The sequence below is a fragment of the Oncorhynchus kisutch genome, linkage group LG17 (assembly GCF_002021735.2).
Source record: "Oncorhynchus kisutch isolate 150728-3 linkage group LG17, Okis_V2, whole genome shotgun sequence".
In the NCBI taxonomy this organism is placed as follows: Eukaryota; Metazoa; Chordata; class Actinopteri; order Salmoniformes; family Salmonidae; genus Oncorhynchus; species Oncorhynchus kisutch.
Genome location: NC_034190.2, coordinates 84,997,086 through 85,012,058, shown reverse-complemented (window position 1 = coordinate 85,012,058; position 14,973 = coordinate 84,997,086). Strand labels below are relative to the sequence as shown.

Below are 14,973 nucleotides of genomic sequence, written 5' to 3'. Positions count from 1 at the left end.
TAGTACTACTATAACCTCTATAAATACTCTAGTACTACTATAACCTGTATAAACACTACCATTACTACCACAAATACACTGTATTTACCTGTATAAATACTCTAGTACTGATACTACCGCAAAAAACACTGTATTTACCCATATACATACTAGTAATACTACTGCTGTTGCTAGCATTGGTGCAGTACCCTCATCCTGGTTTTCTTCCTGTTTAAATACTCTTTATGAAACTTTAGTACTTTAGGTATGAATCCTCTGTATGTTACATTTAGCTTCAGTAGGATTTGGTTTAAATTCTCTTAATGTAACATGTATCTTTATCACTTTAGGTTGTAAACCGCTTTCAGACCAGGTTACTGTGTACAGGATACAGGGTTGTTTCTCCTCAGAGATTCTGTTTCCTTGTGTTGGGTTCACTATTGACATTCTGATAGGTCTACATGAGCTGAACGTCTCTCTCTTGGTGTTCAAATTATATGTCTCTCCCTCCTCTCTCTCTCTCTCTCTCTCCCACCTCTCTCTCTTTCGCTCTCTCTTCCCTGTCTCCCTCTCTCTCTCTCTCTCTCTCTCTCTCTTGGTGTTCAAATTCTCTCTCTCTCTCTCTCTCTCTCTCTCTCTCTCTCTCTCTCTCTCTCTCTCTCTCTCTCTCTCTTGGTGTTCAAATTCTCTCTCTCTCTCTCTCCTCTCTCTCTCTCTCTCTTCTCTCTCTCCCTCTCCCTCTCCCTCTCCCTCTCTCTCCCTCTCCCTCTCCCTCTCTCTCTCTCTCTCTCTCTCTCTCTTGGTGTTCAAATTCTCTCTCTCTCCCTCTCCCTCTCCCCCTCTCTCTCTCTCTCTCTCTCTCTCTCTCTCTCTCTCTCTCTCTCTCTCGGTGTTCAAATTCTCCCTCTCTCTCTCCCTCTCCCTCTCCCTCTCCCTCTCCCTCTCCCTCTCCCTCTCCCCTCTCTCTCCCCTCTCCCTCTCCCTCTCTCTCTCTCTCTCTCTCTTGGTGTTCAAATTCTCTCTCTCTCCCTCTCCCTCTCCCCCCCCCTCTCTCTCTCTCTCTCTCTCTCTCTCTCTCTCTCGGTGTTCAAATTCTCCCTCTCTCTCTCTCTCTCTCTCTCTCTCTCTCTCCAGGGTCGCTCTTCTCTCCTGTCTCCCCTAACCTCTACAAGCCCCTCCCCTCTCCCCTGGGCCCCTCCTCCTCCCATGGCCTCCCATCTGACCTGCCTGCCTCCTCCTCCACCTCAGATGCCTTGGTGCCCCTGCACCTCCCTCACATCCCCCATCCCCCCCCCAGCCACAGTGACCTCTCCCCAGCCTCGCCCTCCACAGATCTCCCCTCCCTGGTCCAGAGCACAAGCTTTCTGGACTCAGTCCCTGTAACTCTCACCCTGGAACCCAGAGACTGGCTTGGGGTGGAGAACGGTGTTGGGGCCCCGGGTGTGTTGAGGCCCCCTGGAGGTTGGGGAGGAGGAGCAGGAATGGGGGCTGTGGCCAAGGGCCAGGTGGACAGACGAGGGGGAGGGGTCAGGGGACAGGAGGTGGAGCTACGGAGACGGCCGGGGGAGGGGTTCGGCTTCATCATCGCCTCAAAGGACCTGGCCAATGGGGGTGAGTCATTTATTGTTTATTTATAACCCAATGCTGATTAAGGATCAGATCCTCTGCTTGTCCACATAGTTTTATTCATTCTAATATAAATGGGCAAACTGATCCTAGATCAGTACTCCTACTCTGAGGTGCTTCATGAATATGAGGCCTGGTCGTAAAGATAATTCATTTGTTGTGTTATATGCTGTTTAATGCCTTCTGGGTATTCAACACCTCTGGTTTAATTAACAAGGGATTCAATGCCTTCTGGGTATTCAACACCTCTGGTTTAATTAACAAGGGCTTCAATGAGCCAACGCTATCTCATTGCCTCATAGCACTATAAACCTGTAACGTCTGCTCTATGTAACTATGAAATCTGGGGCAAATCTGTGGATGTGTAATGCACTTCCATCCAGAACAGATACAGTAGAATTCTGTTTATTGTGTGATCGACCGCCTCAATTCGATCTGATGTAGCAAAATTTGATTATTATTTTATAAAAAATAAAGTCTCAGAGATAGAAAATTGTACATCATACGCTGTATTTGCGGAAACAATGGGAAAGTAATTCTGCTTTGAATGTTGATAAACTTATAACCCCAATTGAGAGTGAGTAGTTTAGTAAACAACCAAAGATTTCAAGACTAAAAGTGGTAAAAGTAGTAGCCTACAATAAGATTAAAAAAAACTCCACGTAAAAATACACGTTATCTCGTCCTTGGCCCTTTATCCTAATCTGTCTTTGGTGCAGGTCATGTTGTTCTTCACATCACCGTCTCTGGTAAACACACACTATATCAAATCAAATGTAAAGTTTATTTGTCACACAGGGTAGAGTGAAAGGGAAAACTTGTATATTAGCAAATATCAAAAACAGAAAGCATCCAGATAAATAAATATTTGTTCATTATTGGATGACGCAACACACTTGTCTAAATTGATGGGTCATGTGAAAGAAATGCTATAACTCCCAGCCACATCTAGTTAAGTGGATGGGTCACTATTGCCTAGACATGTACACATGTTCATGAAATACAATAGAAGGCCATAATCACCCCCCCCTCCCCCACCCCCCAGACACACCTGGCTAACTTGATGGCTCGCGTAATCATCTGGTCAACAGTATTTTGTTTTAGACATGTAGCTAGCTGAGCTAAACAATGAACCGGCATAATCCCGACTCATACTATTACCAATACAAACATTGTCATAGTTGTAGTATGCATCTAGCAGGTAGCTAAAGAGCTAACCATCTAGGTTCAATGTTAGTTAGCTAACATTAGGCTATATCTAGCAATGCAAATGGCTTTACTGATTCAATAATATCACTACACAGATCATACGCGTAACGTTAGCTAGCGAGCCCGGGGATGGGGCGGGGGGAGTCAACACATGTGTGCTGGGGTCAGTGGCTGTAACCTTTGGACAACACAGGCCACACGTTTGCCTTTTTGACCAATCAGGGAATCTGTCTTGTACAGTACAGTAGAGTTCAGTTATTCTCTGGTGTTTCTATAGTAGTCTGGTGTTAGTGTAGTGTAATAATCTGGTGTTAGTGTAGTAATCTGGTGTTACTATAGTAATCTGGTGTTACTATAGTGTAATAATCTGGTGTTAGTGTAGTAATCTGGTGTTACTATAGTAATATGGTGTTAGTGTAGTAATCTGGTGTTACTATAGTAATATGGTGTTAGTGTAGTAATCTGGTGTTACTATAGTAATCTGGTGTTACTATAGTGTAATAATCTGGTGTTAGTGTAGTAATCTGGTGTTACTATAGTAATCTGGCGTTACTATAGTGTAGTAATCTGGTGTTAGTGTGGTGTAGTAATCTGGTGTTAGTATAGCAATCTGGTGTTAGTGTGGTAATTTGGTGTTAGTGTAGTAATCTGGTGTTACTGTAGTGATCTGGTGTTAGTGGAGTGATCTGGTGTTAGTATAGTAATCTGGTGTTAGTGTAGTAATCTGGTGTTAGTTTGGTGTAGTAATCTGGTGTTAGTGTAGTAATCTGATGTTAGTTTGGTGTAGTAATCTGGTGTTAGTGTGGTGTAGTAATCTGGTGTTAGTATAGCAATCTGGTGTTAGTGTGGTAATCTGGTGTTAGTGTAGTAATCTGGTGTTACTGTAGTGATCTGGTGTTAGTGTAGTGATCTGGTGTTAGTGCAGTAATCTGGTGTTAGTGTAGTAATCTGGTGTTAGTGTAGTAATCTGGTGTTAGTTTGGTGTAGTAATCTGGTGTTAGTGTAGTAATCTGGTGTTAGTTTGGTGTAATAATCTGGTGTTAGTGTGGTGTAGTAATCTGGTGTTAGTATAGCAATCTGGTGTTAGTGTAGTAATCTGGTGTTAGTGTAGTAATCTGGTGTTACTGTAGTGATCTGGTGTTAGTGTAGTGATCTGGTGTTAGTGTAGTAATCTGGTGTTACTGTAGTGATCTGGTGTTAGTGTAGTGATCTGGTGTTAGTGTAGTAATCTGGTGTTAGTGTAGTATAGTAATCTGGTGTTAGTGTAGTATAGTAATCTGGTGTTAGTGTGGTGTAGTAATCTGGTGTTACTATCGTGATCTGGTGTTAGTGTAGTGATCTGGTGTTAGTGTAGTAATCTGGTGTTACTGTAGTGATCTGGTGTTAGTGTAGTGATCTGGTGTTAGTGTAGTAATCTGGTGTTAGTGTAGTATAGTAATCTGGTGTTAGTGTAGTATAGTAATCTGGTGTTAGTGTGGTGTAGTAATCTGGTGTTACTATAGTGATCCGGTGTTAGTGTAGTAATCTGGTGTTACTATAGTAAACTGGTGTTAGTGTAGTGATCTGGTGTTAGTGTAGTAATCTGGTGTTAGTGTGGTGTAGTAATCTGGTGTTACTATAGTGATCTGGTGTTAGTGTAGTGATCTGGTGTTAGTGTAGTAATCTGGTGTTAGTGTAGTATAGTAATCTGGTGTTAGTGTAGTATAGTAATCTGGTGTTAGTGTGGTGTAGTAATCTGGTGTTACTATAGTGATCCGGTGTTAGTGTAGTAATCTGGTGTTACTATAGTAAACTGGTGTTAGTGTAGTGATCTGGTGTTAGTGTAGTAATCTGGTGTTAGTGTAGTGTAGTAATCTGGTGTTAGTGTAGTATAGTAATCTGGTGTCAGTGTAGTAAACTGGTGTTACTATAGTAATCTGGTGTTAGTGTAGTAATCTGGTGCTGGTGTAGTAATCTGGTGTTAGTGTAGTGATCTGGTGTTAGCATGGTGTAGTAATCTGGTGTTAGTGTAGTATAGTAGTCTGGTGTTAGTATAGTAATCTGGTGTTAGTGTAGTGTAGCGATCTGGTGTTAGTGTAGTGTAGTGATCTGGTGTTAGTGTAGTGTAGCAATCTGGTGTTAGTGTAATGTAGTGATCTGGTGTTAGTGTAGTGTAGCGATCTGGTGTCACTGTAGTGTAGCGATCTGGTGTTACTGTAGTATAGTAATCTGGTGTTAGTGTAGTGTAGCAATCTGATGTTAGTGTAGTGTAGTGATCTGGTGTTAGTGTAGTGTAGCGATCTGGTGTTACTGTAGTATAGTGATCTGGTGTTAGTGTATTGTAGTGAGCTGGTGTTAGTATAGTGTAGCGATCTGGTGTTACTGTAGTATAGTATTCTGGTGTTACTGTAGTGTAGTGATCTGGTGTTAGTGTAGTGTAGTGATCTGGTGTTAGTATAGTGTAGCGATCTGGTGTTACTATAGTGTAGCGATCTGGTGTTAGTGTAATGTAGTAATCCGGTGTTAACATAGTGTAGTAATCTGGTGTTCCTGTAGTAATCTGGTGTTAACATAGTGTAGTAATCTGGTGTTACTGTAGTGTAGTAATCTGGTGTTAGTGTAGTAATCTGGTGTTAGTGTAGTGTAGTAATCTGGTGTTAGTGTAGTAATCTGGTGTTACTGTAGTAATCTGGTGTTAGTGTAGTGTAGTAATATGGTGTTAGTGTAGTAATCTGGTGTTAGTGTAGTGTAGTGATCTGGTGTTAGTGTAGTGTAGTGATCTGGTGTTAGTGTAGTATAGTAATCTGGTGTTAGTGTAGTGTAGTAATCTGGTGTTAGTGTGGTGTAGTAATCTGGTGTTAGTGTAGTGTAGTAATCTGGTGTTAGTGTAGTATAGTAATCTGGTGTTAGTGTAGTGTAGTAATCTGGTGTTAGTGTAGTGTAGTAATCTGGTGTTAGTGTAGTATAGTAATCTGGTGTTAGTGTAGTGTAGTAATCTGGTGTTACTATAGTAATCTGGTGTTAGTGTAGTGTAGCAATCTGGTGTTAGTGTAGTATAGTAATCTAGTGTTAGTGTAGTGTAGTGATCTGGTGTTAGTGTAGTGTAGTGATCTGGTGTTAGTGTAGTGTAGCAATCTGGTGTTAGTGTAGTATAGTAATCTAGTGTTAGTGTAGTGTAGTGATCTGGTGTTAGTGTAGTGTAGTAATCTGCTTTTAGTGTAGTGTAGTGATCTGGTGTTAGTGTAGTGTAGTGATCTGATGTTAGTGTAGTGTAGTGATCTGGTGTTACTGTAGTATAGTAATCTGGTGTTACTCTAGTGTAGTGATCTGGTGTTAGTGTAGTGTAGTGATCTGGTGTTAGTATAGTGTAGCGATCTGGTGTTACTATAGTGTAGTATTCTGGTGTTACTGTAGTATAGTAATCTGGTGTTAGTGTAGTGTAGTGATCTGGTGTTAGTATAGTGTAGTAATCTGGTGTTAGTGTAATGTGGTAATCCGGTGTTAACATAGTGTAGTAATCTGGTGTTATTGTAGTAATCTGGTGTTAGTGTAGTAATCTGGTGTTACTATACTAATCTGGTGTTAGTGTAGTGTACTAATCTGCTGTTAGTGTAGTAATCTGGTGTTAGTGTAGTTTTACGATCTGGTGTTAGTGTAGTATACTAATCTGGTGTTACTGTAGTGTAGTGATCTGGTGTTAGTGTAGTGTAGTAATCTGGTGTTAGTGTAGTATAGTAATCTGGTGTTACTATAGTAATCTGGTGTTAGTGTAGTGTAGCAATCTGGTGTTACTATAGTAATCTGGTGTTAGTGTAGTATAGTAATCTGGTGTTAGTGTAGTGTAGTAATCTGGTGTTAGTGTAGTGTAGTAATCTGGTGTTACTATAGTAATCTGGTGTTAGTGTAGTGTAGCAATCTGGTGTTAGTGTAGTGTAGTAATCTGGTGTTACTATAGTGTAGTAATCTGGTGTTAGTGTAGTGTAGTGATCTGGTGTTAGTGTAGTGTAGTAGTCTGGTGTTGCTACAGTAATCCGGTGTTAGTGGAGTGTAGTAATCTGGTGTTACTATAGTAATCTGGTGTTAGTGTAGTGTAGCAATCTGGTGTTAGTGTAGTGTAGTAATCTGGTGTTACTATAGTGTAGTAATCTGGTGTTAGTGTAGTGTAGTGATCTGGTGTTAGTGTAGTGTAGTAGTCTGGTGTTAGTGTAGTAATCTGGTGTTAGTATAGTAATCTGGTGTTAGTGTAGTAATCTGGTGTTGCTATAGTAATCCGGTGTTAGTGTAGTGTAGCAATCTGGTGTTAGTGTAGTGTAGTAATCTGGTGTTACTATAGTAATCTGGTGTTAGTGTAGTGTAGCAATCTGGTGTTAGTGTAGTGTAGTAATCTGGTGTTACTATAGTGTAGTAATCTGGTGTTAGTGTAGTGTAGTGATCTGGTGTTAGTGTAGTGTAGTAGTCTGGTGTTGCTACAGTAATCCGGTGTTAGTGTAGTGTAGTAATCTGGTGTTACTATAGTAATCTGGTGTTAGTGTAGTGTAGCAATCTGGTGTTAGTGTAGTGTAGTAATCTGGTGTTACTATAGTGTAGTAATCTGGTGTTAGTGTAGTGTAGTGATCTGGTGTTAGTGTAGTGTAGTAGTCTGGTGTTAGTGTAGTAATCTGGTGTTAGTATAGTAATCTGGTGTTAGTGTAGTAATCTGGTGTTGCTATAGTAATCCGGTGTTACTATAGTAATCTGGTTTTACTATAGTGTAGTAGTCTGCTGTTACTATAATAATCTGGTGTTAGTGTAGTGTAGTAATCTGGTGTTAGTGTAGTGTAGTGATCTGGTGTTAGTGTAGTGTAGTAGACTGGTGTTACTATAGTAACCTGGTGTTTCTATAGTAATCTGGTGTTACTATAGTGTAGTAATCTGGTGTTACTATAGTCTAGTAGTCTGGTGTTACTATAGTGTAGTAGTCTGGTGTTACTGTAGTAATCTGGTGTTACTATAGTGTAGTAATCTGGTGTTACTATAGTCTAGTAGTCTGGTGTTACTATAGTGTAGTAGTCTGGTGTTACTATAGTGTAGTAGTCTGGTGTTACTGTAGTAATCTGGTGTTACTATAGTGTAGTAGTCTCGTGTTACTATAGTGCAGTACATTTAATATGTGTAGTGTTTACACCATGTAGTCACATAAAAGCTGATTGAATCTATATAGGTCAGGACATGTTCTGTGTAAAGAGCATCAGTGTAGCTTCGAGACCCCTAGAGAGATTGTTGAAAGCCGGCGTGTGTGCTTTAATGTGTGAGTTTGTGTCTGTGTGTCTGTACGCCTGTGTGTGTGTGTATTTGTGTATCTGTATATGCTCGCGTCTGTCTGTCTGTCTGTCTGTGTGTGTGTATTTGTGTATCTGTGTGTGTGTGTGTGTGTGTGGTGTGTGTGTGTGTGTGTGTGTGTGTGTGTGTGTGTGTGTGTGTGTGTGTGTGTGTGTGTGTGTGGCTGTGTGTGTGTGTGTGGCTGTGTGTGTGGCTGTGTGTGTGTGTGTGTGGCTGTGTGTGGCTGTGTGTGTCTGTGTGTGTGTGTGTGGCTGTGTGTGTCTGTGTATGTGTGTGTGTGTGTGTGTGTGTGTGTGTGTGTGTGTGTGTGTGTGTGTGTGTGTGTGTGTGTGTGGTGTGTGTGTGTGTGTGTGTGTGTGTGTGTGTGTGTGTGTGTGTGTGTGTGTATTGTGCCACTCATGCCAATATGTTTTTCTATCTGTGTCAGCCACGTTGTCTCTGTTTGATAAGTCAATTTGAGTTCACACTCGAAACACGTGTTCTATCTATTCATGTTCTCGAAGCAGAAATGCAGTGAGCTGTAATTAACACACACACACAGATACACACACACACAGATACACACACACAAACACACAGATACACACACACACACAGATACACACACACACACACACACACACACACACACACACACACACACACACACACAGATACACACACACACAGATACACACACACAAACACACACACACACAGATACACACACACACACACACACACACACACACACACACACACACACACACACACACACACACACACACACACAGATACACACACACACAGATACACAAACACACACAGATACACACACCACAAACACACCACATGATGTCATGGTTTGAATCTCATCGTACCTCACCGTACTCATCTACTCTGGTATTCCCCTGAGTTTCACCTTCCTCCCCCCTTCCATATCTTTCCACCCACCACTTCCTGTCCAACCTCTCTCTCTCTCTCTATATATATATATAAAATTCAAAGGGCTTTATTGGCATGGGAGACATACAGTTCATTCAGAAAGTATTCAGACCCCTTCCCTTTTTTCACATTTTGTTACGTTACAGCCTTATTCTAAAATGGATTAAATAAAACAAATCCTTGTCAATCTACACACAATACCCAATAATGACATCACAATACAACATAATGACATCACAATACCCCATAATGACATCACAATACAACATAATGACATCACAATACCCCATAATGACATCACAATACCCCAGAATGACATCACAATACCCCAGAATGACATCACAATACCCCAGAATGACATCACAATACCCCATAATGACATCACAATACCCCATAATGACATCACAATACCCCAGAATGACATCACAATACCCCAGAATGACATCACAATACCCCATAATGACATCACAATACCCCATAATGACATCACAATACCACATAATGACATCACAATACCCCATAATGACATCACAATACCCCAGAATGACATCACAATACCCCAGAATGACATCACAATACCCCATAATGACATCACAATACCCCATAATGACATCACAATACCCCAGAATGACATCACAATACCCCAGAATGACATCACAATACCCCATAATGACATCACAATACCCCATAATGACATCACAATACCACATAATGACATCACAATACCCCAGAATGACATCACAATACCCCAGAATGACATCACAATACCCCATAATGACATCACAATACCCCATAATGACATCACAATACCCCAGAATGACATCACAATACCCCAGAATGACATCACAATACCCCATAATGACATCACAATACCCCATAATGACATCACAATACCACATAATGACATCACAATACCCCATAATGACATCACAATACCCCATAATGACATCACATACCCATAATGACATCATAATACCCCATAATGACATCACAATACCACATAATGACATCACAATACCACATAATGACATAGTGAAAATCAGATTTTAAGAAATGTTTGCAAATGTATACTTATTTACTTAAGTATTCAGACACTTTGCTGAGACTCGAGACTCGAAAATGAGCTCAAGTGAATCCTGTTTACCTTGACCATCCTCGAGATGTTTCTACAATTTGATTGGAGTTCACCTGTGGTAAATGAAAGTGATTGGACATGGTTTGGAAAGGCACACACCTGTCTATATAAGGTCCCACAGTTGACAGTGCCTGTCAGAGCAAAAACCAAAAGCATGAGGTTGAAGGAGCTCTGAGACAGAAGCCACTCCTCAGTAAAAGGCACATGGCAGCCCGCTTGGAGTTTGCCCTAAAGTTGCACCTAAAGGACTCTGACCATGAGAAACAACATTCCCTGGCCTGAATGCCAAGCGTCACATCTGGAGGAAACCTGGCACCATCCCTACGGTGAAGCATGGTGGTGGAAGCATCATGCTGTGGGGATGTTTTTAGCAGCAGGGACTGGGAGACTAGTCAGGATCGAGGGAAAGAAGAACGGAGCAAAGTACAGAGAGATCCTTGATGAAACCTGCTCCAGAGCGCTCAGGACCTCAGACTGGGGTGAAGGTTCTCCTTCCAATAAGACAATGACCCTAAGCACACAGCCAAGACAACGCAGGTGTGGCTTTGGTACAAGTCTCTGAATGTCCTTGAGTGGCCCAGCCAGAGCCTGGACTTGAACCCGATCGAACATCCCTGGAGAGACCTGAAAATAGCTGTGCAGCTACGCTCCCCATCCAACCTGACAGAGCTTAAGAGGATCTGCAGAGAAGAATGGGTGAAACTCCCCAAATACAGGTTTGCCAAACATGTAGCGTCATACCCAAGAGGATCGGATGCTGTAATCGCTGCCAAAGTAAAGGGTCTGAATACTTATGTGAATGTGATATTTCCAGGGGGGGTTCAACAAATGGGCTTTGTTATTATTGGGTATTGTGATGTCATTATTAGGTATTGTGATGTCATTATTAGGTATTGTGATGTCATTATTAGGTATTGTGATGTCATTATTGGGTATTGTGATGTCATTATTAGGTATTGTGATGTCATTATTGGGTATTGTGATGTCATTATTGGGTATTGTGATGTCATTATTGGGTATTGTGATGTCATTATGGGTATTGTGATGTCATTATTGGGTATTGTGATGTCATTATTGGGTATTGTGATGTCATGTGGTATTGTGTGTAGATTGACGAGGAAAAAAAAACATTTTAGAAAAAGGCTGTAATGTAACCAAATGTGGAAAAAGTCAAGATGTCTGACAACTTTTGCCGAATGCACTGTATGTTTACATTCCCAGAGCAAGTGAAATAGATAATAAACAAAAGTGAAATAAACAATCAATTGAACAGTAACAGGTCACACATGTGGCAACAGGTCACACATATTGCTGCTGTGATGGCACACTGTTTTATTTCACCCAATAGATATAAGAGTTTATCAAATTGGATTTGTTTTCTAATTCTTTGTGGGACTGTATAATCTGAGGCAAGTATGTGTCTCTAATATGGTCATACATTTGGCAGGAGGTTAGGACGTGCAGCTCAGTTTCCGCCTAATTTTGTGGGCAGTGTGCACATCTCTCTCTCTCTCTCTCTCTCTCTCCCCCCCCCCCCCCCCCCCCCTCCTCTCTCTCTCTCTCTCTATCTTGCTTTCTCTCTCCCCCCCCTCTCTCTCTCTCTCTCTCTATCTTGCTTTCTCTCTCTCTCTCTCTCTCTCTCTCTCTCTTTCTCTCTTACATTCTCTCTCTCTCTCGCTCTCTTGCTCTCTTTTTCTCTCTCTCTGTTCCCCCCCTCCTTCTCATGGGATTTTGAGTATTAAAATGCTTTCTCATTTTCCCTCTCACTATTTCTCTCTTACACACACTCACATGTGCTCTCTCCCTCACATTCTCTGTCACTCTTGCTTTTTCTCCCTCCTTTTTCTCCCTCTCCTTTCTTTCTGGCTCACTCATCCTCTCTCTGTCTCGCTCTCTCTCTCTCTCTCTCTCTCTCTCTCTGTCTCGCTCTCTCTCTGTCTCTCTCTCTGTCTCTCTCTCTCTCTCTCTCTTGCTCTGTCTCTCTCTCTCTCTCTCTCTCTCTTGCTCTCTCTCACCTTCTCTTTCTGTTTCTCTCTCTCTCTCTCTTGCTGTCTCTCTCTCTCTGTCTCGCTCTCTCTCTGTCTCTCTCTCGCTCTCTCTCTCTCTGTCTCTCTCTTTCTACCTCCCCCTCCCTCTCTCTGTATCACTCAGTTTCAACCTTTCTGTCTCTCTCTCTGTTAGTCAGTACCGTGAAGCAGACAGTCGACCAAAGTCAGAGACAACGTTGGAGTCGCTTAAAGACAACATTTTATTTATTTTAAATCTGTTTTTCGCAACTTTAATTTGGTCTAAGTAGATCACAGATTGAGGTTATTTGGGGATTATTTGGATTTGGAAAATGCTGGAGAGACTGCAATCTGTTCTGAAAACGGTGAAGAACTCAAAATGTAACTATTTACCCTCAGTTACCTACCGCTCAGTCTGTACCTATTTACTTGTGTGTGTGTGTGTGTGTGTGTGTGTGTGTGTGTGTGTGTGTGTGTGTGTGTGTGTGTGTGTGTGTGTGTGTGTGTGTGTGTGTGTGTGTGTTTGTGTGCGTGTGTGTCTGTCAGTTGGTTTTGGGAATATTTGCTGTTATTCAATGATTAAAATGTCCAGCGTTCTGTTCCATGACACACTGTAATTTTACTTTAGTTTTAGGTGTGTGGATATGGAAGTAGTGTGTATTGATAAGCGTTTATGGTGTGTGTGTGTGTGTGTGTGTGTGTGTGTGTGTGTATTCTTGGCTGTGTGTAGTATTATTCCTATTCAATCCCACTATAACCCTACAGCTCCTGGCTCTAACCTGTCACAGACACTTCTATCCTCGTATGGACCTAAAGATTCAAAATCCTATTTTCCCTAACCCTGAACCTAACCCTAATCCTAACCCTAATTCTAACCCTAATTCTAACCCTGACCCTAATTCTAACCCTAACCCTGAACCTAACCCTAATTCTAACCCTGAACCTAACCCTAATTCTAACCCTAACCCTAATTCTAACCCTGACCCTAAATCTAACCCTGACCCTAATTCTAACCCTGACCCTAATTCTAACCCTAACCCTGAACCTAGCTTTTTTCCTTGTTTAAATACCCTTGTGGGGAGTTTTTGGTCCCCACAAGGATATATGACCCCCCCCCCCCCCCCCCCCACACACACACACACTGAGACAGAGAGGAACGCCAGGAATCTTTCTTCAGGCATCTCCTCATTTCTTCAGCTGGAGACAATGAATGCCCTGATTCTTCCCTTCTGAGAGAGGGAGCAGGTTCACCCCGATGTGTGTGTGTGTGTGCGTTGGTGTGTGGGTAATTTCTGACCATACCCCCAAGACAGGCTAACCTCTCCTGTTATTGTAATGGTGAGAGGTTAGCATGTCTTGGGGGTATGATATAAAAAGCTAACCTCTCCTGTTATTGTAATGGTGAGAGGTTAGCATGTCTTGGGGGTATGATATATAATGCTAACCTCCTCTGTTATTGTAATGGTGAGAGGTTAGCATGTCTTGGGGGTATGATATAAAAAGCTAACCTCTCCTGTTATTGTAATGGTGAGAGGTTTGTCATAGGCGTGTGTATAGGTGGCAAGGAAGTCAGGCGCAGGAGAATTTATTTTTGGTAAAATGGAGTAGTTTAATGACGTACAAAACCTAACTCCAAAACCATGAAGAAACACACTAAACAAAGTGGATTCGAGGACCCGTCGCCTACCAATACAAACAACCCGAAAATAATAACAAACAATCTCTGACAAAGACATGAGGGGAAACAGAGGGTTAAATACACAACATGTAATTGATGGGATTGGAAAACAGGTGTGTAGGAAGACGAGACAAAACCAATGGAAAATGAAACATAGGAACATTTGCTATTTACCTGGGAGTCTCCTGAGTGAAAGCATCTGAAGTTCTTCAAAGGTAAATTATTTAATTTGGTTGCTTTTCTTATTTTCGTGAAAATGTTGCCTGCTGCCAGCAGAGCCTAGCATAGCATTATGCCATGATAAACTTACACAAATGCTTGTCTAGCGTTGGCTGTAACGCATATTTTGAAAATCTGAGATGACAGTGTTGTTAACAAAAGGCTAAGCTTGTGTTTGAATATATTTATTTCATTTCATTTGTGATTTTCATGAATAGGAAAAGTTTCTAGGGGTATTTATGTCCACTGCGTTATGCTAATGCATTTGAGGCGATGATTACGCTCCCGGATCCGGGTTTGCTCGGGGGGGGGGGGGGGGGGGGGGGGGGGCACCGATCCCGTAGAGGTTAAACCAAATATATTTCAAAATATATTTCTTTGACCAATTTTAATTTTAATTTATATTTTGAATTATTTATTTTATTTTATTTCATTATTGCTCATCTTTATCAAAGGTGTCAATGCCAGACCCATTGGTGGGGAAGACAGACCTGTCTAATTTACAGTAGCTATTACAGTGAAAGATTGCCATGCTATTGTTTGAGGAGAGTACACAGTTATGACCTTGAAATTGTATTAATAAACCAATTAGGCACATTTGGGCAGTCCTGATACAGCATTATGAACAGAAATGCAATGGTACATTGAATCAGTGGCCCTCTAGTGGCCAAAATTGAAATTGCGCATAATTGTATTTCAAAGATGATGGAACAAAAATGAATAGAAAATATTCATGTTTTTTTATTTTCCACCATAATTTGCAAATAAATTCATTAAAAATCCTACAATGTGATTTTCTGGATTTTTTTTCTTTCTCATTTTGTCTGTCATAGTTGAAGTGTACCTATGATGAAAATTACAGGCCTCTCTCATCTTTTTAAGTGGGAGAACTTGCACAA

The 14,973-nt window shown here is 41.3% G+C and overlaps 1 protein-coding gene across 4 annotated transcripts in view; it reads left to right on the top strand.

Moving 5' to 3' along the window:
• Positions 1-14,973, top strand: part of magixa (MAGI family member, X-linked a) — a 179,088-nt gene that overhangs the window by 93,314 nt on the left and 70,801 nt on the right. For all 4 annotated transcript variants that reach the window (XM_031794855.1, XM_031794854.1, XM_031794853.1 and 1 more), the window contains exon 12: positions 1,114-1,590. In XM_031794855.1, the coding sequence (XP_031650715.1) occupies positions 1,114-1,590 (477 nt within the window). The remainder of the gene's footprint in view (positions 1-1,113; positions 1,591-14,973) is intronic.